The following is a 27,007-nucleotide window of genomic DNA, read 5'->3' on the forward strand; positions in this document are numbered from 1 at the left end:
CTCGGATCCCTGGGAGAGTCTCTGGAGCATGCTGAGCTCCTACCATGGGGAACGGTGCTGGATCTGGCTGGCTCCAGGCTCAGTGGGAGATCCTGCTGACAGCTGTGTGTCACCAGGGAAGCCAGCACCATCCTGCCTGGGGTCCTGGGAGCTGGGAGGTATGGCGTTGGGCAGGATAAGCCCCATGTCAGCTCCCGGGGACTGGCAGGAGATGGTGCTGTTACTCCTCTCTGCGCTGCGGTCACTGGGGACCAAAAGCCTGGGCCTGTACCAGCGTCCTGCTTCAGTCAGGGAAGCCAAGAGTCCAGGCAGCTCCATCCTTTAGGGGGACGGTGCTGACGCTGGGTGTGTGGTCCTGAGTGATGGATGGGCACAGACACAGCAGGTTGGTTCTGAGAGGTTTATACAGAGAGAGATGGGTGCACCTCCCAGCGTAAGGGCACTGGAGGGAAACACAGGGTATGTAGGCTCTGTGTGTGTAACCATGCAGGGTATGTAGGGTGGGTGTGTGTGCACGTGCTGGCAGACAGGCTGCACACGTGTGTGTGTGTATAGTTGCAAGCAGGATGGTTTTGTATGTGTGTCTTGGCAGGGCAGTTGGGCGTGCATAGGTGTATGCATGCATGTAGGCAGAACAGTTTGCAGGTGGGTGTATGCAGAACAGGTGGGGGTTGCACACATGTGCATGCATATGTATATAGGTAGAACAACTGGGTATCCATACAGTCAGCAATTGTACACGTGTGAGTGCTCATGCATGTATGGGTAGGACATTGTGTATTTGTGCATTTGTCTAGGCAAAACAGTCATGCGCATGTGTCTGTGCCTGTGCAGGTGAGACAAGTGTGTGTGCACAGGTGTGTGTGTGCACAGTTCACACACAGTGTACAGACCAGCAAGACAACCAGGTATATGTATGTACATGCCTATGTGCCCATGGGTAGGCCCTGTGTGTGTACACATGCGTGTGGGCAGGCTGTGTGTGTGTGCTCCCATGGGCTGTGAGGCTGCCTTGGCCCCATGCTGTGACCATTCCCTGGGGTTTATTGGGGCCCTGTCGAGGAACACGAGCAATCCCATGCTGGCCCACACAGGAAGGCGCTAACTCAGCAGCTCGTATCAATACCACTCCACTTACAGCGAAGGCCGCGTAATGAAAATCCGATGGGCACGCTGGTGGGAGTAAATAAGTATGCCATTAAAATAAGAAAATCAAAGCTCTGGACAGGTCTTTTCTCTTGCCCATTGATTTCTTTTATTACGGAAATATTGCTGCTAAATAACATTAGTGTGAACAATCTCAGCAGTGTTTTCTGTAGTGTCCATGTCAATAACTCCATCATGGGCGGGGGATCCCCCCCAGCCTGGCTGCAGGGCTGGCAGCCCTGTCTGGGACACGGGCTGCCCCAGGGGTATTTTCCTCACCGCCCTCAGCTAAGCTGGGATGTGTCCAGCAGAGAAAGCAGGCAGCATGGGGTGGCTTGAGTGAGTACCACCAAGACGGAGATGGGCTGGAACCCAGGAGCCCTGACTGCTTTGCTGCAGCAGGAGTTGCCCCCATCCCAGCAATGGGCAGGGGCAGTGCTAGGCATTCAAGAGTCCCAAAAAGCAACCCTTCCCTTCGGGGTGGGTGTTTGCAGCCTGTTAAGGAGCAGTTGAGTGTCCTCATGACCAGCAGATGAGAGATGGGTCCTGGACACAGCATGTCCTGCAAGCTCTTGCTGCCTCTGCCCCTTCCTTTCCACTCCTCTTCATCCACGCCCGAGTCAATGCTGGACTGACCCAGCTCCCTGCAGCTTGCCGTCATTTGGTTCACATGGAGAAACTGAGGCATGGTGTGTGAATTCATCCACAGTCAGCCAGCCCCAGCACAGCCCCTGTACCCGGGCCAGGGCTTGCACTCAAGCTGCCCCTCTCCTTGTTGGCTGCCTACGTGCAGCACCCAGCATCCTCCAAGATGCCCACAGGCAACAGGAACATCCCTGCAGGACCAGAGGAAGTGAACAGGACACACAGGAGATATGCATCCTTTGGTACCCAGAGGCCAGGTGGGACCCCAGGGCACCTCAAAGGACACCAAACCCCAGTGGGTTGTCTGGTGACAGGTAAGGAGACTCAGCCACTGGCATCTGCACCATGGGTCCAGCTCTGCCCCTGTCCCAGCCCCAGCTGAAGCAATTGCAAGTGCATCTCCCCAGAGCCATCACCAGGACAAATACACATTGCTGCCCACCGAACACCTTCCCCCTGAAGCTCGTTTTATCTTGCTGTCCCTCCACATACAGTGGGTATTGATCAGCCCGCAGGATCTATCTCCCGATTCCTCCTGTGGTATCTCTCTGCTCCGAGTATCTCTCACTCTGCGCTGCTGTCTGCCGTGCCCGTCTATACCTCCAGTATCTATCTGTGCTGCCTCCATCGCAGCCGTCAATAGCCATTTGGAGGATTTCTCTTTCTCTCCAGCTAGGAGCATCACCAGCGCCTGGCGGTACAGAGATGCCATACGGTAGGCTGGAAGGGATGCAGTCCTGCTTGCTGCCCTGGGGAGACCCTAAGCCATGGACACACCTTACAACAGATGTGCAGAGCCCCAGAGCCACTGTTGTCACTGCGAAGTCTCTAGGGAGAAACTGTGTCATGCTGGTGCAGCTGGGCCAGGTCCCTTGATGGCCATGCCCACAGTGATGGGACATTCTGCATCCTATGCAGACCTTAGTGCTGCCACTAGCCAGCCTAGCCACATCATCCACCCCTGGGTGCTACATTGACCCGAGCACCCCAGCCCCTCTGCCTTGGAGGAGGTGAGCTCCCCCAAACACCTGGGTTCCTGTTGGGCCATGGAGAAATCCCATCGCCATCCCCACATCTGACTCATCCCACCCAGCCTTCAGCCCCGGCTCCCTCCTTGTCCCAATGTGCAGGACAGGTCACAGCCTAGCACAGACGATGTCAGCACCCTGAGGTGCAATGCAGCACCATCAGGAGGGCAGGCTGGAGCCATGAGCAATGGGGAACTGTGGAATGGGCCTTGTGGGTCTGTCAGAAATGGGGCCAGGGGCAATTCAGCAGGAGCGTCAGCCAGCCACAGACAAAGTGACACTTGGAAGGACTGGCAAGTGCCAAGAGGTCCCTAACCCTGCTGCAGCAGGACAGCATGGGCCAGCGCAAGCTACAGCTGTCCAGCCCCAAAATTGGATGGCTGACAGGCAATTTATCTTCTGTGCAAAAATAAACAGAGCCCAGAGCCCCTGTGGGGTGGGGAGCTGCTCTGCTTTCCCACGGAAAGGTCTCATTTTTCCAGGAGAGGCTCTTTGGCAAGGTTGCTGTGCTGTGCCAGGTGCTGCCAGGCTGCCAGGAGCTTGAAGAGCTCTGGGAATCACCAGCAGTATGGCAGGACAAGGGGCAGTTTCTCTGGAAATGCTTGCATGGAAGCCAGGGAGCCGCAAAGTCGTGGCTTTTCCCTGTGAAGAGACATGGTGATGGGGGTAGAGGCTCAGCCCAGGCTGTGGAGTTCAAGAGGGAAGCCAGCTCCCCACCACAGCTGTGGTCAGCAGTTGTTCCTGCAAAATGCTCTGAGGAAAAAGCAGGACTTGGCTTGTGTTGGCTGCCCCTGGCTCCTGCAGCATGCAGGTGGCCCAGGAGGGGACAGAGCCAGCAGCCCTTGGCACCCAGAGCTTTTGTCACCCCATGCCACAAACACCCAGTGCAGCAGCACTCAGGTCTCGGTGATCAGCTGCTCTGGTGGTGGGATGGGGCCAAAGTCCACTGCCCCTTGTGTCCTGGTGTTGTGGGATGATGATGGTGCCCGTTCCCCAAGGATCTGTGCAAGCCCTGCAGCTGCCCTGGTCAAAAAATCCCACGGAAGAGTAGGTGCCTCCTTTGACTCCTGCCAAAGTTGCCTCCATAGAAGAAAGGGTCAGGAAAAAACTGGCAGGCAGGTAGGTGGAGGCGGAGTGCGGGGACAGTGTGGGGATGCTGCCAGCGGGTAATGCCCTGTGCTTTCCCACGGGCTCTGGGCCACCCAGCGCAGTGAGGTGCTGTGGGTGCACCAGTGGGTCAGGGTGTTGTGTGCTCACACCAGCTTATGCCCTTGTCTGATGTCTGGAGACGTGCTTGATGGAACCCTCGTGCCTTATTTTACCCCATTGCAAGTGGGGATGCAGGGCAAACCAGCAGCACTGAGTCCTACCAGTGACAGAGGAGATGCACAGCCTCATCCTGCCCATGCAAGGCAGAGGCTGGGGCTCTGCCAGCCTGTTTGGGGGTCCAGGCCACGTTGCAGTCTGACCCATCCAACTGGGGTCTGGGCACACACAGCATCCCTCAGGAGGATCCTTTGGTGGCCCCAGCCTGTAAGCATGTCTCAAGCCTGAGTGTGCCCTGCCCCGGCTCTTGCAGACAGAGGTCAGGGCTCAGCGCCTGGAGCTCACCCCAAACTCCCCTTCGCACCTGCACACAGATTGATGGTGAGGGTACACACACCCAGCTCCTCCAAACACGAGTGTATGCTCGGGCATACAGTGCACACCCCTGCCTCTCCCAACACAGATTGCACACATCTACAGGTGAGCACACAAAACACACACACACCCCTAGCTCCCCACATACACATACAAGCATTTATTGTTGTTCCCAACAGCATACATACAGGCGTGTGCACACACTGAACATGCTCAGCCCCTCTGATAATGTACACGGCTGCATATATGCATGTGCATGCGAACGGCTCCATGCAATGAATGCACGTCCTCCACTCCCCCAGCGTGTATGCACATCTTAAACACAGCGTGCACATGCGCATGCAGGGCATGCTCCCAGTGGGTGTGCACAGGCTCCCCTGCACACACATCCAGTGTGCTCACCTCCCCCAGTGTGCACAGATACATGCTTGCTCAGACATTCTGCACGCACACATGGTGGATGCTCAGCTGGACCAGTGCTCACAGGTGTGCACACAAGCACAGACCAACTGCACAAATGCACACGCTCACACAATGCACTACCTTCTCCCAGCACACAAAATTATCTACACACACTCAGACCCTCTGCACGCGTGCAATGCATGCAGCACTCTCTTACATATGAGTGCACAGACCCCTTCCACACCCCTCCTGCGCACTCCCCACACATATATGTATGCATACCTGGACACCCTGCACACTCCCCTGTGCACCCCCCTCCCATGTATGCACATATACAGACACACAGGCACACACCCCCACACACACTCAGACCCACACGTCCACACACACACCTCCACCGCCCCACACACCCTCACTCACCCACACTCACTCCCCCTACACCCCCACGCGGCCCCGGGCCGGCTCTGGTCCCGGGGCGATCCCCCCGGGGCTGCCGTAAGCCAGGCTCTCCCGGCGAACCCCCTGAGGTGCGCTACCAGATGGGAGCGAGGAGCGGTGTTTCTGCCCGCTTGCCACTTGTTGCAAAAAAAAAGAAAAAAAAAAAAAAAAGAAAAAAAAAAAGGAAAGGAAAAAAAAAGGGGGGGGGGGAATAAAGACGGACAGAAAGAGGGAAAAATCCCACCCACCCTCATCTGCTGCGGAATAAAAGAAATATCGGCAGGCGCGGCACCATGTGAGCGGCGGGCCGGGGTCGGGCGGAGCAGCCGCCCGTGCCCCCGCAGGACGGCGGGGACAGCCCCGCGCGGCGCTGGCAGCCGGCGGCATGGTGGAGAACCCCAGCCTGGCGGCCAGAGCCCCCCTGGTGAGAGCCGGCGCGGCCGCACCGCCACGGGACGGAGCGAAGGGGCCCCGGTAGAACGGGGTGCACTGTGGGAGCCGGGTGGGGGCGCTCCCGGCCGGGCGAGGTCGGACAGGGAGCGGGATGGGGGTCCCCGATGGGGGCAGGAGGGGAGTCCCGGGAGGACAGGGCGCCCGGTAGGACCGAGGGGGGATCTCCGGCGGGACCGGGACGGGGTCCCCGGCGGGGGCGGGACGGGACGGGGAGCTCGGTAGGAGATGGTCCCCGGTGGGACCGTCGGGGCGGAGGTCTCCGGTGGGACCGGGGAAGGGGTCCCATCACGACACGGGTCCCCAGCGGACCGCGGAGGGGGGCTGCCTGCAAGACAGCGACGGGGCTCCCGGGTCGGAACTGTCCCCGATGGGAGCGCGAGGGCGTTCCCCGGGGGGACGAGGACGGCGTCCGGCGGGCCGAGTGGGCGGCAGGGAAGCGTGCCGGGTGTGGGGGGAGCTGGAAGGGTGCCAGGGCGTCGCGGGGGAGAAGGCAGTTCCGCCCGCAGGGGGTGTCGCGGCTGGTGCGGCGACACCTCCGCCGCCAACTTTTGGGCTGGGCCTGCGGGAGCAGGGGTGGAGAGCGGGAGAGGCGAAGGTGCTTCCCTCCCTCCTCCTCCTCCGGCGGCGGAGTTAAGGCCGTGTCCCGTGCCCGCAGCCGGCCACTGCGCCGCGCGGCCCGAGGGCGGCGGGGGGACTGCGCCTGGCAGCCGTGATGGCGAGCTTGCAGAAGCAGCAGGCTGACCGCCTGGCCGGCAACATCGACGACAGTCTCCGACGGCGCCAGGACGAGCTCGAACCCGGCCCCAGCCCCGGCTGCCACTCGCTGCCGCCGCCTGCCACCACCCAGTGCTTCCTGGCCCCCGGGCCGTGCCTGCCGCCGGTCGCTGTGGGGGAAGAAGAAGAAGAGGAAGAAGAGGAGGAAGACGAGAGGGAGAAAGGGAAGCCCCGTGACCTGCTGCCACTCTCACACCAAGGGTGGACCTATGAGGAGCAGTTCAAGCAGGTAAGGAGGGCATCTGCCGCCCCGGGGCAACACCACCTGGAAACAGCCACTCCAGGAGGGTATCCCTGGTGTCCCCAGCAGCCCCCCAAGCTTGGGGTTCAGCTTTCCCTGAATGGACATTTATGCCCCCCACTGCCTCCAAACCTTGTGTCCATCCCACCCCAAGAGGCATCCTGATATACTCTCCGACTCCCTGCCAAATTCCATCTCACCCCTGCTTCACGTCCCCCACCTCCTCAGTGTTCCGTATGCCTGTGCCCAGGCTCTGCAGCATGACGGGGTGCCCAGTGTCCAGGCATCCCCGTGTGCCCACCCTGACCCCTGCAAGCTCTGTCCCCCGTGCATTCCATAACAGGTAAAACAGGGTGGCCCCTCTCCATGGAAGGCAGAGACAAGGGCAAGAGCTCCAATGCATGGTTATCCCAAGGAGCTGGTAGATCACAGAACCAAGCTCCCCTGTGTCTCCACAAGGGCTGGGGCATATTGTGAGTGGTTGGTGCCACTCATTGATTTCCTATATTGGCTGGAGGGAGCAGCGTGTCAACCCTGTCACCTCACTCTTGCTGGGCATAGAGGAGACCCCTGTTTCACAGAGATCTGGCATGGGGACTTGGCTTCTGTGTAGGGTGGAGAAAAGTTCTGTCTGTATTTGACATGTGGATCCCATCCGTGCTGAGTTGTGCAAGCCCTGGTTCGCATGCAGCAGGTGCAGCTCCATGCGCAGGTGTGAGCATGAGTGTGTGCCTGGACTGCATAGCACCGCGTCGCGTTTGCTCTTCATGTGTGTTCGGGTTCATTGTCAGGGGAAACTGATGCTGGTGGCAGGATGGGTGGCAGGGAGGATGCAGTGAGGGGACGGAGGAGGCAGACATGTCCCCGTACAGCTAGTGTGTGGCTTTGTAGGATGGCACTGCTCAGCGAACGGTGCAACAAGGGGACTTAAGGGCTCATACACGGTGGCTCCTGCAGGAGGGGATGGGGACAGGAGCAGGGACACAACTTTTGGGGGCCATGGGGCCATGCTGCTGCACAGCTCGGTGTTATTCAGAGGGGCCAGGGCTCACCCACCTGGGCAGCTACCTGTGAGGCAGCAGGTACGGGTGCAGGCAGACTGTGGGCAGCATGTCTTGCAGCCATGCCTGGGGAGGCTGCCAGCGCCCGATGCTGCCTGGAAAGCAACCTGGGGAGGTCCGGGTGGGTACGCTGCATAGGCTGAATAACTCATCCGGGAAGTGTTACTTTACACCCCGCTGAGCAGAACAAGGCTGACTGTCCGGTTCCTGGGGTCAGCTACGAGGTGGGAAGCAGCTCCTCCCTCCCTGGTCTAGGCAAGGAGAGAAAGCATCCCCGGTATTTCTCATCCTCCAGCCCCATGCCCAGTGCCCGGCCGGGGCTGCCCGCGCTCCCCGTGAGGGGCTGGAGCAAAGGCAGCGGTGCGGTGCGAACACTGGGAGTGGGTGGCAGGGGAGGCTGGGGCAGGGGAGAGTGAGCTCTGGCTCCTTCCTTGCTTGCTTTCTTTTTTCACCAACCCTGATTGGAAAGGTGATGGATCCCTGCTCCAGAGACCCACCAGGTGGGTTTCCCCACTGTCCCCCGGACTGGCTGGCATGTCCCAGCCAGTCCGGGGGACAGCGGGGTGTCCTTTATGTTCAGTACCCCTGGGCACACAGGGACAGGGTGCCCGATTGCCTCTGGTGGCTTATAGGGAGGGGATGGGACAGGGAGGGGGGGAAGGAGCTGGAGGGGACCAGCCCTGCCCAGCCTTTGCGTGGCGCTGCCGTGCAGGGGATGGCAGTCCGGGGCAGGCTGCGCTGGCGGCTTGCCCTGGGGTCTGCAGGGTGGCTGTCACTCCTGTCCTTCCCCTGTGGGAGGGGATGTAGCCCTGCCTGGGAGGGTTGTGCGTCCCCGTCCCCCCACCCCAGGTCCCTCCCCAGACTGCAGGGCTGTGTCTCGCCCAGCCTGGGGAACAGGTTCTTGGATCTCAGGGCAGGGGCTGAGTGGGGAGGGTGACCGTGCTCCGGCTTCCAGAGGTTTCCCAGGGGCTGGGTCTGTGATGCTGTGGAGCATGGAGGGCGGGATGTGACTGCTTGCAAGCTGCTGAGGCACTGGCACAGTGGGCATGGGGGTCCTGGAGCCAGGGAGCAACGCTGTGGTGGCTGGAGCTCTGTTTCCCACTAGGACCTCCTGCTTGAAGTTGTCCCATACCAACACAGCACTTCTGGCATCACCTGTGACAGGTCTCAGGGTCTGTCCTTGCTGTCGTCCACCTGGGGGGGGCGGGGGGGCGGGGGGGGGGCAGCTAAGTGAAGGGGTACCACCAGATCCAGGCTGGTTTGCAGAGAGGGTGGGGGCATGAGGCCACTTTTCCCTGGCGAGAAGTGGGCCCTGATAGGAATAGTGTTGGGAAGCTGGTGCAGGACCAGCTGGGGGGGGGCCTTCCATGCAGTGCAGTGGTGCTAAAAATGGGAGCGGAGGATGAGATTGCAGGGGGAACACCCACTGAGGGTTAATAGGCAAACACCGCTTCACCCAGAGGAGCATTTTGGAGGAACGTGTTTGTCTTGGCTTTATATGTTTCCCAAGGCACCAGTCTGGGGGTGTGGGTGGGACCTTTGCTCTGATCTGGGAGGGCTGCTCTGGTTTTACAGTGTTGTGAGCCCCCCTCACCCCTGCCTCCTGCATCAGTCCGCAGTGCTGGTCCATGTACACTTGATAAGGCCACATGGGTAGAGACCTGGGCAAAGGTCCGGGAGGTGTCCCGCACCCAGCACTGTGAGGCAGCCCCGGTCTCTGTGTGGGGGGCACTGAGTAGGGTCTGACCATGTGCTACCCCTGACCTCCCCTCCCCTGGGGACAAGGAAGCCACCAAGTTGTGATGCTGTGGTGCTGCATCACACATTTACCTTGGAGGGCACTGGAAACAGCCTGGCATCGCTGGTGCCAGCTAAGCCCCAGGAATTCAGCTTTCTGCATGAGAGCCCCGTTTTCCTCCAAGTGATAGAACAGCAGCACCAGAACCTGAGGCTTCCCTCTCCATCCCCCAGCTCTTCCCAGCGGTGGCACTGCAGGAAGGCTCAGGGCAGGAGAGTCTCAAACACCTAGGTTTTGTGTCCAGCTCCCCAGCAGCCGAGTGTTTGCTGGCAGGAGGATGCCCTCCCTGCCAGGGCTCTGCCACTGCATTCAAACCCATCCCTTTGCAGGTGAGAGAGTTCTGCAGCTGCAGAGCTCCTTCTCCCTGCCTGGGAGCAGCTGGGGTGGGATGAGCCCCAGCCAGCCCTTTGGAGACTCTTGCATGTCTGGTAGGCTCAGCAGTTAATTTGGGGATGGTTAGTTTGCCAGCAGCTGTTTGTCATCATCCTTGGCCAACCCTGGTGTGGTTGTGCCTTCTCTCACCATGGTGCTGCTCCTGCCCCATCTGTCCCTGATGCCTGCAGTTGCCTCTTGCATCCACCTGTCCTTTATATGCATTTAGTGGGTCTCGCTGGTCATGAATGCATGCGCTCACATCTCAAAGCCTGAAGGAAAGTGCTCCAAGTTGGCGGCAGCCTGCCTTGTGCCACAGACTTCTCCGTCCCATGCTTCAGGGTCATTGCAGAGTGGGGTGGGAGGGCCTGTAGTGCATGCTCTCCTGCCTCCATCTCCAGTCCCCATTGCTTTCTCCTGTGCTGTTGTCCGTGCCTGCCAGGGAATGGCGTCAGGTCAGGAGGGGCACCCCAGGGAGAGGGAAGTGGTCTCCCTGCCCCAGCCCTCTCCCCATCTCCAGTGCATCTTTAGCACAGGTGCGGCTGCAACAACTGAAGGGCTCTCAGAGCTAAATTAGAGGTCTCTGATTACACCGGGGGCGGGCAATGCATGTGGTGTTTGCTGCTGTTCAGGGTTGCTTGGAGGCTTCTTGTCAAGAGATCTGCAGGCAGAGCTCTGCTCTGGGGCTGGGGCCACCTGCAGCAGGGAGGTGTTGGCAGCTGCAAGGGTCAGTGCGCTGATCTCTGGCAGAAGCAGCTCCAGCAGCTCCAGCAGCCCAGCACAAATGCACAGGCAGAGGGCTGGAGCAGGGTGCTGCTGGGGTACGGCTGGGAGTGCATGTACAGGTGCTCTGGCCATGTGTGTGCATATGGAACAACATGAGTGTTCCATATAAGTGTAGGGGTATGCCCATGTGTGCTTGGATCCATGTGAGCGCTGGTGCATGTGTGTGGGCCCATTTGAGTGCCCGTGTGTGTAGGGGTCCCTAGGAAACCCTAAATGTGTGTATGGATCTAGGTAAGTGCCCAAGTGTATATGGGCCCATGTGAATGCTGGTATGTGCTTATGGGTCTCTGTGAGTTCCCAGGTGCATATGGACGTGGCCAAGTGTGTATCAACCCGTATCTCTGTGTGTGTGTGTGTGTGTTTGTAGGGGAGTATATGGCACCATGTGTGTGCCCACATGTGTATGGTGTGCCCATGTGTGTCTGGACACACCGGTGTGTTTGTATAAGGACATTTGCAGTGTCCTAGGGTGTATGGGCACTCCTGTGCATGCATGGACCAGTGTCTTCATATACAAAGCAGTATGTACCCACTGGTGTTTGAGGCAAGGTTTGGGGGCAGAGCCCTGCTCCAAGACCGCCACTGTGCCACTTGACCCAGCCCATGGTGCTGAGCAGTCCTGGTGGGTGCCATTCCCCTGCTCCCCTCCTGCTGTCCCCCAGGGCCCTCTGCAGCTCTGCTGCAGGCTGGGGGATGCCAAGAGCCTCAGCAGCTGTTGAAACACCATCTCCCAGATGGAGGGGTGTCCTGAGGGCTTGGGATTGGGGCCTCCAAAACGGAGGTGTAAAAACTAATCAAGGGTTTGAGGATAAAGGCACTGTGGGTGGGAGAGGAGAACCAGCATAAGCCCTCACCCCACAGCTTCCCCTGGCTCCCTCCCTAGCTGCTGCCTCAGAATCAGGTGTGAGTGGGGAATTTGGGGAGGATGCATCTGCTTCCTGACTGTTGATCTACTAACTGTGTTAATAATGGAGGTAAATCCCCCGTGCCAGCAGTGGGCTGGGCAGGGCTTTGGTAGGGAGGTAGGATCTGGCCCTGGGCAGTGGGGTCTGGTCCCACCAGCATACTGTGTGGGGGTGTGGGAGTGAGCTCAGGTGATGTTGGGGCAAGTGTGCATAGGGGGCAGTGTATATAGAGGGTGCATGAGCCTGCAGAAGGGAGAGAGTGTATAGGGAATGCAGGCACATGCACAAGGTGTGAGGGGGAAGTGAGTGTAGGGGTTGCATGAGTGTGCACAGGATGTGTGCATATGTGCACAAGGAGGATGAATATAGGGGATGCATGAACATGTATGGGTGGGGTGTGTGCATAGGGGGAGTATGTAGAGAATGTATGAGCATGCACAACAGGTGTGTATGTGCACAGAGAGCGTGTAGGGGATGTGTGAGTGTGTACAGGGTGCGTGTGTATAGAGGGTGTACGAGCGTACACATGATGTGTGGGTGTGCATGGGGAGAGTGTGTGCGCAAGGAGTGTGTGTGCACGGGAAGAGTGTATAGGGGGTACATCTGCAAGCAGCGAGGGCTGTGTGTGCAGTGGGAGAGCACACACAGGGGCCTGTGTGAGTGTGTGTGGCGGGGCTGTTTGCCCATGGAGAGCATGGCTGGGGATGACTGTGCACAAGGGAAGCATGCACATGACGGTGCATTTGCAGAGCAAGCTGGGGGCTGTGTGATTGTGTGAGTGGCGGTGTGCTGGGGGTATGAGCATGCAAAGGGTGAGCGTGCAGCATTCTGTACATGGGGGCTGTGGAGACCTGTCCCCTGTGGCACAGGGCACCTACTGGGGCTTCCCAGGTTGGTGGGGATGTGTTCCCCTCTAGGCTGCAGCTTAGGGTTGCTCTGTCTTGGATCCCTCGGATTCAGCACTCCTGTCCTGTGTCTGGTGGTGGGGTGGAGTGAGCACCAGCCCTAAACACCCTTTCTGCTCAGGCATTCAGCTCTTCTGGAGGTGAAGGTGGGGGCTGGGATTGCTGGCACAAGGTGGCCAGCAGCCCTTCCTACCCCATCATCCTTTCAAAGCTGCCAGAGGAAGGGAATGGGGCCAGAGCTGCACAGGGGGGCCACCGAGCACACAATGCATTACCCAGGCATGCACACAGCCCACCCAGGTGTGCACCCCCATACTCAGCCAGCTCTGCAGCAGTTGTGTGCGTGCACAGACCCCCACATGGGTAAGCACATGCCCTGTGTGCACACCCATGCATGTATAGTAGATGCTTGCATGCATGCCCCTCAGGGAGCACCTGGGGTGCTGGTGCTGGAGGGGGCTCCCCTGGCTCTTGTCGCCACAGGAGGAATCAAAGAGGGGACAAGGATGGAGGGGTAGGCAGGGATGGAGAGGAAAGCAAGGTCAGAGTGGGAAGCAGTGGGTTGGCAAGTGCCAGCAGGCTGGGGAAGTTAACCCAAACAAATACCTTCGTTGACTCCCTCCATGGTCAGACATTATCAAAGGAACAACAAGGAGCTGATAGTGGGGTACACGCTATCGCTGGGAGCCTGAAATTGCCCTGTGTCACAGTGCCCAGACAGAGGGATGTGGATCAGTGGAACAGGGTCACAGATAGTACCTGCCATGGCACCATGCAGGATGTTTTCTCTGGCCCCAACCCTTGCAGGACCCGTGCCAGCACCCTGTGCCTCAGTTTCCCATCTTGCAAAATGTGTTGTGAGGAGGAGGCTGGGGACACGGTGAGCCCCTGCTTCATCCCAGGTCTGGGCTGTGGGTGGGAGGCTGCCATCCCAAGGCCAGCACTGCCAGCAAACAGTCCCTCAACTTGTGCGAAGACGGGTTAATGTTTGTAGCAGGCAGCTCTCCCTGGAGTAGCAGTGCCCGCTTCGGCAGGGAGGGGGGTTTTAATGACCTGCCGGATCTGCTGCATTATCAGTGCTGATTAAACCTGCTGCTCTATAAAGTGCCGTTAAATATTAAGCATGATGAAGGTTTTTTTGGGGGGAGCCACCATATCGGGAGAGGGTTCTGGACAGAGGTGTGCAGCCATGCAGGTGGGGTGACCTCTGAGGCTGGGGATGTTGGGGCAAGGAAGCACCCTGATGCCCATCAGGGCTGTGGAGCAGGGGAGCAGGCCCCCCCTCAAGAGCCAGCAGCACCTTTGAATGCAGCCGGCGTCCCAGCAAAGCCGTCCCATAACCATTAACTTATTAACGACTGGTGGAGGAGGCAAGCGGTGGCTTGCAAGGTCAGGGGGTGGTTTGTGCCCAGCAGGGAGTGAATTGCCCCCCATCTCTGACACTGGGGATGGGGGACACACACCCCCAAGCTTGAGCTCCTTTGTGTGTGCCCCATGGCTGGACTGGGGGGCTGGCGGGGCCCTGATGGTGGATGCTGTTGAGGTCTCTGCACCCCGGTGTGCACAGGGCTGGGCATCAACTGGGAATAGCCAGCTCCTGTGGTTGCAAGCCTGCAGGGTAAACTGAGGCACTGTTGTCATTCCTGTCCCCCCTATGCCATCAGGAGACAGGGGAGGACACCCCAGTGCAGGGTGCCTGGCTGTACACCATCTTCTTGGGGAAGGAGCCACGGACCCGCAGCTCAGAGGTGGCAGTGATGCCCCAGAGGGGTGCAAGGACTCCAAAATAGCCCGTCAGCAGTCAGCCACCCGTGGCATGGGGCTGCACCCTGGGGGGCTTGAGGGGAGCATGGAGAGCAGTGTTACCTGAGCTCCCTGCGTGAACAGCAACCAGATGGAAAAATTAGCAATGCGGCTAATCAATGTGGTGCATATTAAGTGGCTCACTGTTGGGGGGGGTGGATGCAAGGCAGGGGGGAGCCGAGCAGGGTCCGGGATCAATACAGCTCATATTAAGTGGATTAAATCCTGGTTGCCGATCTAAGCCTTTGCTGCCAGCAGGAGGTGGCAGCTTGAGCAGGGGCTGTGGGAGGTCCAGCTGCGATCGCTTGCCTTGGTAGCAGGGCCCTGGGGGGGAACTGTTGGAGGGGCTTTCTGGGGCAGGGCAGCCCGGAGATGCCTGGAGGATGGCTTAGCACCTCACTGCCTCACTGCTCTGTCTAGGGGACCAGCTGGGCTAAGGGGTGCCAGGGACCCCAATTCCAGCCCTACAAGCTCCCCCAGCTCTGGGCAAGGCATCCGCTAGCTGAGTGGGAGGTGCTAATGATGTTATTTAATCACAGTGAGGAGAAGGGGGAGGCACAAGGTTTATTCATGTCCCTTTAATAAACCGTGTTCGACCCGCTGACCTTTAACCTGCCTGACAAGCCCAGTTATCCCCATCCCTTAAGGAATAAAGACGTCGCCATGGCAATGGGATGATGGGAGGGAGCAGGGTCCCCGGATCTGCACCCAGGGTGGGGCAGGGATGAGGACACCCTGCTCTGGTCCTGCACCAGCACCTGAGCAGTGGTGGCATGTGGAGGTGGGATGGCGTTGGGGGTGCCACGGCTTCTGGAGGGGACCAAGCACTATGTTTGGGGTCCCTGAGGTCAGCAGACCAGAGCTGTGCTGCACACTGGCAGGATATTGATCCCCAGGCTTGACAGTTTAATACTTCTGTTTATAGAGGAATATAGTTACATCGATGGCGTTAAATGAGTTACTAATTATATCAATACAAACACGATTAAAAGGGTCCTTGCTCATAGGTCACCACAAGCAGCAGCTACCACTTGTGTTGCACAACTGCCCCTGGGCAAGGCCTGCCTGACTGCTCCAAGGTGCACCGTGGGGGGATGCTCTGGGGTGGTGTGTGTCCCTGCGGGGTGGGGAGTGTCTATCCCGGGTCGAGGTGTGCTGGTCTGGGCTGTGCATGCCTGACTGGGTTTGTGTGTGGCCACCTGGCTGGAGCTGTGCACACCTGTCAGAGCTGTGCATGCTCTTCTGCTGTTGTGTGTTCCAGTCTAGGGTTGTGCATTCCCAGTCTGGGGCTGTGCTAGTTTGTGTGGGATTGTGCATACATTTATGGGGTTGTGAGTGCCTGTCTACAGTTGTGCGTACACATCTGGTGTGTGTGTGCACCTGTGCAGGGCTGTGTGTACACAACATGGGGTTATGGGTACTTGTGCAGAGTTGTGTGCCACCGTGGAAGGCTCACCTGAGGTTGTGCATGCCCACAGGAGGCTGTGCACACCTCGACATGGTTGTATGTGCCTGTGTATGGATTTGTGCCTGTGCGGGTTGTGTGTGCATGTACAAAGTTGTGCGCACTCATGTGATGTTCTGTGTACCCATACAGGGTTGTGCATGCTTGTGCAGGGTTGTATGTGCCCATGCAAGCTTCTGTGTGGCCCCGGGGGGAATGTGTGTGCATGTACAGGGCTGTGTACAGACTTGTGTGGAGTTGTGCATGCCCATGAGGGGTTGTGCACATTCATGTGGGGTCACGTGTATCCACGCGAGGTGGTGCACGCTCATGTGGGATTGTGCATACCCATGTAGTGTTGTACATGCTTGCATAGGCTTGTGCACACCTGTGCAGGGTTGTGTCAGCCTGTGTGGGGTTGTATACACCCATGTGAGGCATGTCCGTCCATCCCCCAGGGACTGTGTGTGACCCTGGAGGGTTGTGATCTACCTCTTAGACCACGGTGCCCACACTGCAGCAGGAGGAGCAGGGTGAGTGGCAGGGCCCAGAACCCTCTGTAAGGGATGGAGTTGGCTTCTTCCTCAGGTCTGTGGCTATCTAGAGGTCCCTCCTTGCCTGGAGGCTGTGGCAGACCACCACCTGTGCCACCACCCATGGCACCCCTGTGCCACTCCTGTGAACCTGTGATGCCTGCATCACATAGACAGCCTTGACTTGGACCCAGCCCACCCCCCATCAGCACCGCAAACCACCTCCTCTCCAGTCTGAGCATCCTTAAATCTCATGGGAAGCTGGGTGCATCCCCAGCCCAGCCAAGGGCCGTACCAGCTGGTCCTCTGTTACTCAGCTTTTCTCTCATCTCCGCTTAAAAGCTGACCTTTGCTCCCTGTTTGATGTAATGTGTCTTTGCATCCTGGTGCCACACAGATGAAAGGTTAGAGGTTAATAAGTAGTGGAAAAATAGGTCCTAGCACGTGGAGGTCGCACCTGTTTTGAGGGCTGGAAGCAGTGGCAGCATGTGCTAGGTGGGATCCTGCCCGCCTTGGTGGGAAGAGAAACACAAGTGACATCCAGGGGCCCAGCAGAGGTATGGGTGCAGAAGCCCACCCGCTGGGTTGACCCCAGGTTCCTGGTTTGGGGGGTTTGCTTTGACAAGCCAGGAGATCACAGTGGGTGGAAACAGGCTCAGTGTGGAGCAGTGGAAGCCAGAGCCCTGCTGCAGGCAGGGAAATTCAGGCAAAGCCTGGCTCACACAGCCTTTCCTGCACAGAAATCAAAGCAGCCCCCTGGAGCTCTGTGCCGATTGAGGAGCTCCTGGGAAAGGGCCGGCAATGGGGAGGGGGCACAGAGTAGGGCAGGGAGCACCACGATGGAGGGGAGGGGCACGGTGCTGGCACTGAGGGCTGAGGGTACCCCGAGAGCACCCTGCTGTAAAGACAGGATGGTAAGTGACACCCAGAGGTCAAGGAAGGGGCCAGGGATGGAGCAGCATGGAACAGCTGGGAGCCAGGCAGTCAGTGCCTGTAGGTGTGGTGGGAGACTGGCAGTAGCACCCATAGACTAGGTTAGGGATGGGCAGTTAGCACCCACCTGTTAGACAAAGGGCAGGCACCTGGCACTCATGGGTTAGATGAGGGACTGTCTTCAGATGTGTCTGCCCAAGGATGGGAACCATGGGGTGTCTGTAGGAGTATCCCTGCATAACTGCATCCCTGTGTGTCCCCCTGTCCCCCCATCACTGCATCCCCACATCTCCATGTCGCCCCATCCCTGCATCCTCACATCTCCATGTCCCCAAGTCCCTGTATTCACATCCCTGCATACTCCCATCCCCCATTATCATGTCCCTGCAGGCTGACATCCCACAGCACAGCTCCCTTTATCTGTCCCATGAAAGATGTGCTGTGTGGAGCAGGGGAGTGCTCTATTTCTTTTGTTTTTTAATGGCCTTTCCCAGCACAATTGTTTATTAAACGACTCTGCTTTGTGCCTGACTTTGTTTTCCAGCTTGCATTTCTTTGTATATGTTTTGGAAATCTATTCCTGGACTGCTGAGTTTTGTTTCTTTTCAATGGCTTTAAATTCTTGCCGGGCTTGCTGGGAGGAATTGGTGTCTATAGCGCCTTCGATTGGTGCTAATTTTTCCTTCATGTGCTCTGACTTTTACTGCTGGGCCATCGATCTGGCTGGCTCCAATTTGTCACGGTCACCCAGGCGCTGTGCTGGAATCAGGCAAGCCCTGGCTTTCACACGGAGCCGGTGCTGGGGCTGCACCCACTTTCCCAATGCTGTCCGACAGCTCAGCCTGGGGGGTTGTGTCCATGCATCCGGATCTGCATCCATCCAACACATGTAAGTGTCCTCACAGCTGTATGTGTGGGTCTGCACAACCATGTGTATGCTCGCTGGCTTGCACAGGCATCAGTGCACCCACAAACTTGCCATGATGCTTGAACACCAGTGCTGCTGCACGCACAGTGCTGCACTTGCAGTTTCGTGCTTGTGCACTTGCACATGGTGCACACACAACTGGTTTTGCACACATACATACTGTGGGAAGTCCTTGTGCCTTGCAGGGATGTGTCACTGCTGTGCTCCCACCCCTGGTCCCCATGCACAGCCGAGTAAGATGGATTTGGGATCCTCCTGCCTGACCAGGGGAGATGGCTTTGGGGTCACCATGTTTAGGTGAGGGAGGAGGGTTTGGCACCATTTCCCTTTGCAGAGGTGCTTCACGCCATCCTTGGCTCTTGGTCAGGCTCCGTCCTGTGATGACAGAGCTCAGGCCATTGCTTATCAGGTTACTGACAGCCCCGTCACCCCAGCTGAGTGGGGCAGCCCCAGTGCTTGCAGCTCCCTTGCTGGCACCCAGCACTGTGGCCCTGCCAGCTTGCCCTGCCCCAGGACAGGACTAGCATCTCTGCTGAGCAGATGCATGTCCCAGGGACCTGCCCAGGGGCCTGGGATTTGCTGCTGTCCTGTCTACATTGCCATCATCTTCCTGGGCTGAAACACTGTCATGCCTCTACCTAGGAAGGTGAAGGGCAAGGGAAACTCAGGAAAAGATGCAGCATCTCTGACGCAACGGTGCAAAATAGTCAGTGGTGTGCAGGCAGCCCACACTGGGCCCCAGGCACAAGGACAGCCCAGCACTGCCAGCACAGAGGGTGCGTCTGGCAGATCCTGTCCATGGTTCAGGGACAGCCTCTTGTTGCTGGCAGAGCAGGCATGTGGGCCAGGGGTGATGCCGGGTCCTGGCACAGGCACAGAGCTGCCCCTGGCACTGTCCCCTCTGCCTCGTGTACCCACATGTGCCAGCAGCACTGACCCTTCTCTCTCCCTCCCCCAGCTCTATGAACTGGACCAGGATCCGAAACGCAAGGAGTTCCTGGATGACCTCTTTGGATTCATGCAGAAGAGAGGTAAAGATGTGTGGCTGGGGTGGGCAGCACTGGCACCCCTGCCACAGCTGCCTAGGAGGGCCTCAAAGTGTGGTCCATTCAGGCTCCAGGCTGCTCTGTGGCCACCTCAGGCAGGTCCCGCAGTGCCTGCTGCCCACATCTCCTGTACACACACGCGTAAAAACTCACCCAGCAGATGTGCCTCCATCACCACAGGCAAAACCCCGCAGGGTGCTTTCTTGCTGCTGCACCCCTCCAGCTGGGTTTGGTGGCCACAGTTGCTGATGATTCCTGTTGGCAATGCCCAGCAGGGATACCCACTGGCAGTGCCTGTGCGGATGCTGCTAGCATATCTCCTTGTGACAACTGTTAGCTACACCCATTAACAGTGCCCATTAGCAGGTGCCCGTTTGCAGTGCCTTTTAGTGGTGCCTGCTGGGGGTGCCCTTGGCATGCCCCTTTAGCAATGATTGTTTGGGCTCCCCATTAGCAGTGGCCAGCGAGGATGCCCATACTGGCACCTCTTAGCGATGCCCATGATGCTGCAGCAGTGGGGTCAGTGGCCTGGGCAGCGCCGGGCACCCAGGGGTTAAGAGCTCGCCAGCAGGCCCAGCAGTATTGGAAATCTTTGCTATTGGCATGGGGGGGGGGGGGGCAAGCTGGCTCCCAGGGACTCGATAAATGCTTTAACCTTCGCCCTCCCTGGCCGGGCCTGCGACAATTAAAAGTTGCCGAGCGCGGGCGTGTGGCTGGCTGTATTAATTAGAGCCTTTTGCTGGTGTGTGGATTAATGAACATGCCGCTCAATAGCCAGTAAACCCCAGGCAGAGGTTAATGCCAAGCTAATTAACAGGGGAAGGCTAGGGGGGGTATGGGAGCAGTGGGGGTGGCCGTGTATGGGGCAAGGGTGGGCAGAAAGCGGCGGTTGCCCCCCAGCCATGCCTGTGGGAAGGGTGGTGAGGGTATCCATCTGCCTGTAGGGCAGCAGCCGTTGACTTCTGTGTTGGGCTGAGACCCCACACATCTATTTCATTCAGGGCTGTGCTGCAGGTGGCTGGCACAGCTGTGGGGGTCATGCTGGAGCCTGGCTGGAGGCAGGGGGAGCTGGATACCACCCCATGGGTGCCCCTCGGTCCCTCTGGTCTTGGTGCAGGGCTGCAGGGAGTGAGTGGGAGCATCAGTGCTGCCTCAGCCCCCCAGCATCCATCAGCCACAAGATTCATGGGCTGTTCTGTGGCTTCATTATCTCTCTCTCCAGAGCTAATTAAGTCCCTCACCATTGGGGCCGGGGCTAATTAAGAAAGTGCCTGGTGGTGCTGGGAGGAGGGAGGGAGCCCGATGCTTCCGTGCTAATGCTGCTTCTCATCCCTCTGTGTCCGGCTGTCCTGCTTCTGTCCCCTCCATCCCATGCCATCTCTGAGCGGGTGGCATCCCCCCGAGGAGGGCAGGCAGGAGTGTGGGTGCAAGTGGGGCTGTGCGGGTGGGGGTGTGCATGCACCTGTTGGAGGAGTGGGGGATTTTGGAGCTGGCTAGCAAAGAGGAAGGGAACAGAGGGGCTGCCAGGCAGGGACAGCATCCTGGGGGTCATCAGGGGCTGTCTCAGAAGTGGTACCCATGAGCCAGGGTGCTGCTGGGGTGCCCAGGGGTGCATGGCCAGAGGGCTGCAACCCCTGGGTTGTGTCCCCAAGGTGGCATTGGGCCAGGGGGATTGATTCCTACAGGGTGAGCCCTAATGAAAGGGGTGGTGTCCCCCCTGCTGTCTGTCAGAGCAGTTTTGGCACTGGTGTTTGTCAGCAGGGTGGAAAACTGGTGTGGCTGGAAAACGGGTTGGGAACAGCCCCGATGGGGCAGACATCAGGGACCCCATGTCTCAAGGCAGGGACACCTGGCCCCAGTGGCTTGGGGGTGTGGTACCATCACCTCCATCAGACATGGGGTACAGGCAGTTGGGCACCTCATCCCCATGCCCCAACCTCTATAGCACCCCAAAATTGCTGAGTTGGGACACAGGGGGACTATTTCTGTATTTGCTCATTGGGTGCCTGCAGGGCTCCCCATCTCCCCACCAAGAGGAGGGCTCTGCTGATAACACAGGATCATTAATCAATCAAGGAGCTAATTGCAACACCACAATGGCTGCATCACCTCCCTGGCTTTTGTGCTCACCGTAGCCAGGGCCTGGGCCATCACTCTGCGGGAACGCAGACAGGTCCCTTTGTCAGTGGGACGGGCACTGGTCGCCTGCCCTGCACAGCCCCAAGATTAATGGTGAGCTGCTTTCGTTAGCCACCATGGCTGGGGAGGGGGGAAGAGAAAAGAAGTCCATGGGCCATTGATAAGGGCTGAGACACTACAAACTCATTGGCATGTTAGGGTGATGGGGTGCCCTCAAATCAGACCCTCCCGAGGTGATGGGGCTGGTGCCAGCGCTCCCCAGGCAGGGCTGGGGAGGGACTGCCAGCAGATATCCAGTCAGTGTCTCTGCCTTTTTCCCAGGAGGATAAACTCCTCTCCCCCTTCCTGACTGGGCGAACAACACAGACACACAAAAAAAAAGTTAAATGAACTCAGTAAAGGAATAAAAAGAGCTCATTTTTCAGGCTTATGTGAAGAAGCCAAGCCAATATCGGGGCCATAAATTAGGGATGCTAGAGGATGGCGGTGAGTGACAGCTTCGTTTGGGGGGTGAAGCGTGGCTGTGACAGCCTCCCACAGCCAAATGGATGGCTTTCCGATACTGCCTATGCCCCGCCACCCCACAGGAGGAATAAATATGGGGTGGGATGGGGCAGAACGGGATGGGGTGGGAAGGGATGCTGATCCTTTCTCTGGTCTGCTGCAGCCCTCAGCCACTATCCGGACTATTGCCCTGAGGTGCTGCGGGGCAGAGCAAGACTGTGGGGCTATTTGGGGGTGCTAGGAAAGTGGGAAGGGGGTTGTAACCCAACCCAGTAGCTGTGGGGACCATGCTGGGCTCACAGAGCCCTGATGACTCCATGTCCTCTTGCCCTGTGGCCTTGGGGAGGGAGGGGGTGATGCTGGGGGACCAAGGGTCAGGGTCTCTACTGAGGGCACCTGAAGGAGATTTGGGGTCAGGCCTCTTGAGGTGGGGCTCTTTAAGCAGTCAGGGGGCTGCTGGGGGGGATCTGGTGGTGAGTCTTTCCAAGGACTCTTGGGGAGTCCCTCTCTATGGGCCTCAGAGGGGGATTTTTAAGAGACCTCTCTATGGGCAGGTTGTAGGTTGAGTCCCTCCAGAAGGGTTATGGGGGGTGTCCCTTTATGAATTTTAGATGGTATCTGTCTTTATGAGACTCTGAAAGGGGGTTACAGACAGAGTCCTTCTAGGATGCTCTGAGAGATTTTGTGGGGAGATGCTCTACAGGGAAATCTAAGAGTTGTGGGGGGACAACTCTCTCTAAGGGGCTCTGAAGGAGGCATGTTGGCCATCCCGCTGTGCTCCCACATGCCAGCTGAGACTGTACTCAGCTCCACTGACAGCTCCATTGATGTCAACCCTGTGCCAGCATGCTGGGGTCTGCCCTGCCCAGGGGCACAGTGCCACTCTCCCAGGCACCCTGGGGTCCTGCCTGCACCCCCTGTACCTGTAGGTGCTCAGCCAGGCACAGAGACACATCTGCCCTTGTGGGGTAGCCAGTACCTGCAGTGGCAGTGGGGATAAGGTGGGGGCTCTGTCACCAGGGAGTGAGGGTCCCCATGGGCTCACCCCACACCCTTTTGTCTCTCCTGTGTGCAACTGGAAGGGACACCCGTGAACCGCATCCCCATCATGGCCAAGCAAGTGCTGGACCTGTACACATTGTACCAACTTGTGACAGACAAGGGTGGCCTAGTTGAAGTCATCAACAAGAAGATCTGGCGGGACATCACCAAGGGCCTCAACCTGCCTACCTCCATCACCAGTGCTGCCTTCACCCTCCGCACGCAGTGAGCACCTGTCAGTGGTGGTGGGTGGTGGGCATTGCCCTGGGGCACCCGCTGGCTTGGATGCCCCAGAGCCCTGAGTGGGGTCTGGCATGGGGTACCCCAAAAGAGGATGGAGGGCTTTGCCCCTTCCCAGGTTCCATCCCCACTCGGCACAGGGCTGGCTGGGAGGTGCATGATGCTGGATCTTACCTGGGCTCTCTCCCCGTGCAGATACATGAAGTACCTGTATCCCTATGAATGTGAGAAGCGGGCGCTCAGCTCTCCCAGGCAGCTCCAAGCTGCCATTGACAGCAACCGTCGGGAAAGCCGGAGGCAGACTTTTGGCACAACAGTCTACAGCTACACGCCATCCAACACCCCAGCACTTCTGGGCTCCCACAGGATGCCTCTGCCATCTCTTGGCATCACCACGCACAACTGCAATCAGTTTGGCCAAATGCACACTGTTAAACAAGGTGGGTGAGGACCACATCTGCCCTGCAGTGGGCACTCTCCCTGGGGATAGACACTACTCTGGCAGCAGAGATGTCCTCTGTCTGCTCTTGCACTTTTTACTTGGGGCATATGGGAAAAAATTTGGGGTTTTAGTCCTTCTCTGGGACTGAGAAAGGTTTATTTCTCTTGGCTTTGGAGGAGGACCAAGCCCAGATACTGGGGCTGGTGGCCTACCCTGCTGCATACTAGTGGGATGGAGGTGGCACTGCTGGGGATGGTGAGACGGGGCGGCAGTGGGGGAACATGCTGAGGTCTTTTGGTCATTGCAGAGAATAGCATGCTGGCAGCAGCAGTGCCAGGACACTTTGCTATCCCAGTAGAACTGCCCAGTCACCATCTGTCAGTGGCCCAAGCAGCTGCCTCACAGGCAGTGGCACTGGACCAGCTGCAAGAGAAGATGGAGATGAGCGAGCCCCCAGAGAAGAAGATGGCCCTGCTAGCAGAGGAGCAGCAGAGGCTGATGCAACATGTGCTGCAGCAGAATCTCCTGGGCATGGCCTCCCAGTTTCCCATGAACATCAAGATCTCCAACCAAGGTAGCAAGATGCAACACCTCAGCTTGGGTCACCCCATCCCTTAACACCCCAGGAGGGAGCAGCAGGAGCTGGAGGGGAAGCATGGATACCCATAGAGGCTGGTGCCCCGCTTCTCTCTCTTAGGCATTCTTGTTTCTGTTTCTCTTAACACTCATATTGTTATTTCCTTTCCCCAGATGACAGACAGGAGACCGCATCGAACCTGTCCACCAACAGCATTAGCAGTATCAACATGTCAATAGATATAAATGGAGTTGTCTACACAGGTAAATAGAAGGGCCGCTTGGCCCATGTAATTGCAGCTGGGAAATCCAATAACTTATAGCCACTGCCTGGCCAGGAAGTCCTTCCTTCAATCTGATGTCTTTACTATAAAATCCATCATAATGAAGTGTCAGGGCCTGGAGAGATGGGGCAGAAGAAGGAGGGGGTCAGTGAGGAGGGAAATTGGCCCCCAGCAAGGACTAGCAATGAAGGGCCAAAGTAGGTGATGGATAGATGGATGGACAGACAGACAGATGGGTGGACTTGGGCTGAGAAGGGCAAAAGCGCACCTGGAGTTATCCCCCACCACGGTGTCCTGCAGGCAGGGCTTGGATTTGGGTTCACCCTGATGCTTGTGTGCCTAGAGGATCTCTGGCTGGTTGTGGGGCTGGCTGGTTGCAAAGCATGGTAGTGGATGCAGGGAAGGATGTTTGGGTGCTTTGCTGGAGCAGAGGCTTCTTTGGGATGCTGATACGCACCTACCTGGCTAAGCAGTTCATCCCGTGCCCCCCAGCTACCTGCCTGCCCTGCTGAGACAGCCCCAAATAAAACTGATGGCTTTTCCTTTAGGACTTAAATATTTAATGAGCTGGAAAGGTCAGGGCTAACCAGCATATGGGACCACCAGCCAAACAGTCCTGGGCCACCCCATGGACTGCTCCATGTTGGTGAGGGTGGCTGGGCTGGGGAAAGCACCAGAGGTGATAGGGGGTGCTGGAGCCCCGAGGGGTGCTAGTCCCACCCTCCCAAGCCAGCATGCTGGGGGCCAGGCAAGCAGAGCTGCCAACCCTGGGCTTGCCCTAACCCCCTTACTTTTGCTTCTCAGGTGTCCTGTCTGCCCAGGAGCCCCCGGCCCCACTGATACCCGATGGAGAGAGCACCAACAGCTGGCCAAAACCTGTGCCTGCTCCAAACCCACTGCTCCAAGCCCACTTGCACAGCTGCCCTCCCGCCAGCACCTCGCTGTAAGGGAGTTGCGCCCTCCACCCCTGAAAGCAGCTGGGGGTTCCAGGGTCCTGGGGGCCTGAGCTGTGGGACCCAGCTGGGCCAGCAAGGTGAGATAGCAGACCCAAAGGTGCCTCTTGCTGCAATACTGAGCCTTCTCTGTGCAAAGCTGTGAGCACCCATGTGGGCCCTTCTGTCCCTTAGCACTGCATATGGGGCCCCTTCTCTGCGTGTGCCATCCCACACATGCACCTTCTTTCCCAGGCACTACCCCCCAGTGACCCCCTCCCACACAGTTCCTGCCTGCCATGCTGCCTGGGGTACCCCTGGGCTTCATTTATTGCATCCCCTACACACTGCAGCTCCTATAGCCACCCCAATGCATGTACCACAGCCCCTATATACACCCCAGTGCTAGACTGCATCCTTCCTGTTCAATATGCAACTCAGTGTGCACAGTGCATCTCTTAAGTATTTTCACCCCTATACACGTCTCTATGCACATTTACACTATACACTTCCTTTTAAACACTTTTGATGTGTCAGCTGCCTCCCCTACCTACCACATCCCCCATATGCTTCTCTAATGCACATATTGTATCTCCTATATACAACTTGGTGCCCACATGATGTCACCTGTGCAAACAGTGCAGTCTCTTTGCACTGCAGCCCCCATAAACTGTAGCCCCTATACACTGCATCCCCTACATACTTCACTCCCTACCCACTGCTGACCCCCCCCTAGGCAGCCCTCGTGCACTGCCTGGGCTTGCTTCCCCTGCCCTGAGACATCCCCCCAGGGTCTTGGGTGCCCCCTGGGCACCCCAGGGTGGTGGCATCTCAACCACCTGGTCCTTAACTCAGAGAGATCATCCTGCGGGCAGATAATGGGGAAAATGGTGAGTGAGGTGTGACAGCTTTTTAGGTGGGGATGGAGCTTATAGGGGTGGGGGTGGAGGGTGGGCCTTGATATAGGAGCGGGGATTGCTTGTGCACTTGGAGGAGCTTGTTGGGGGAGACTAGACCAGACCAGACCGGGCTTGACTGGACGAGAAAGCACAAAGGAAAAAGGAAGAAGACAGGGCAAAGGAAAAGGATGTGAAAGAGGAAAGGAAAATGAAAGCCCAGCAGTGCTTCCTACTGCTAAAGACCACCTGGACACTGGTGTCCCCAGCCAGCAGGGAAACTGAGGGCATTCAGAGCTACCTCGTTGAGGTCAGGTGGGTGCCTTCTGCATCTGCATGCACTCCTGGGTGCCAAAGCAGGCAAGCATGGAGCAACACTCACCTCTGCTTCAGTCTGAGAGTCTGGGCCTCAGTGCTGCTGGCTCCCTCAGCGCTCCAACGGCAGCCGCACAACTCTTTTATGTCTAAAATAAAATTTTACTGCTAAACCAAACCAGTGTTGAGAGTTGTATGCGTGACATGGTGCCACCTGCCAGGCTCCAGTGCCCAGGCTGGGGACAGTTTGGGGAGGGCAGGACACCACAGCCTGTGACACCCTGTGGTAGCAGCTGTAGTGCCTGAGATCTCACAGCCTGCCTCGCCTTCACCTCCGGCACAGGGTTGACTTAGTT

General features: G+C 58.0%; 1 protein-coding gene across 1 annotated transcript; it reads left to right on the plus strand.

Annotated features, from left to right (window-relative positions):
* Positions 1–6,465: 6,465 nt before the first annotated feature.
* Positions 6,466–25,455, plus strand: ARID3C (AT-rich interaction domain 3C). Its single transcript, XM_037372655.1, has 7 exons — positions 6,466–6,756; positions 19,195–19,267; positions 23,008–23,191; positions 23,402–23,646; positions 23,956–24,222; positions 24,399–24,488; positions 25,313–25,455. Exons 1-7 carry the CDS (start codon positions 6,466–6,468, stop codon positions 25,453–25,455), a joined length of 1,293 nt encoding a protein of 430 aa, XP_037228552.1.
* The last annotated feature ends 1,552 nt before the right edge of the window (positions 25,456–27,007 follow it).

The sequence above is a fragment of the Falco rusticolus genome, chromosome Z (genome assembly GCF_015220075.1).
Source record: "Falco rusticolus isolate bFalRus1 chromosome Z, bFalRus1.pri, whole genome shotgun sequence".
Classification (NCBI taxonomy): Eukaryota; Metazoa; Chordata; class Aves; order Falconiformes; family Falconidae; genus Falco; species Falco rusticolus.

What these genes read in the sequence shown, in the direction of transcription:
- ARID3C (XM_037372655.1), top strand. Translation starts at nt 6,466, where the DNA reads ATGGCGAGCTTGCAGAAGCAGCAGGCTGACCGCCTGGCCGGCAACATC. An exon ending in GCCTTCACCCTCCGCACGCA is followed by an intron (nt 23,192 to 23,401) that starts GTGAGCACCTGT and finishes CTCCCCGTGCAG; the next exon opens with ATACATGAAGTACCTGTATC. An exon ending in CATCAAGATCTCCAACCAAG is followed by an intron (nt 24,223 to 24,398) that starts GTAGCAAGATGC and finishes TCCTTTCCCCAG; the next exon opens with ATGACAGACAGGAGACCGCA.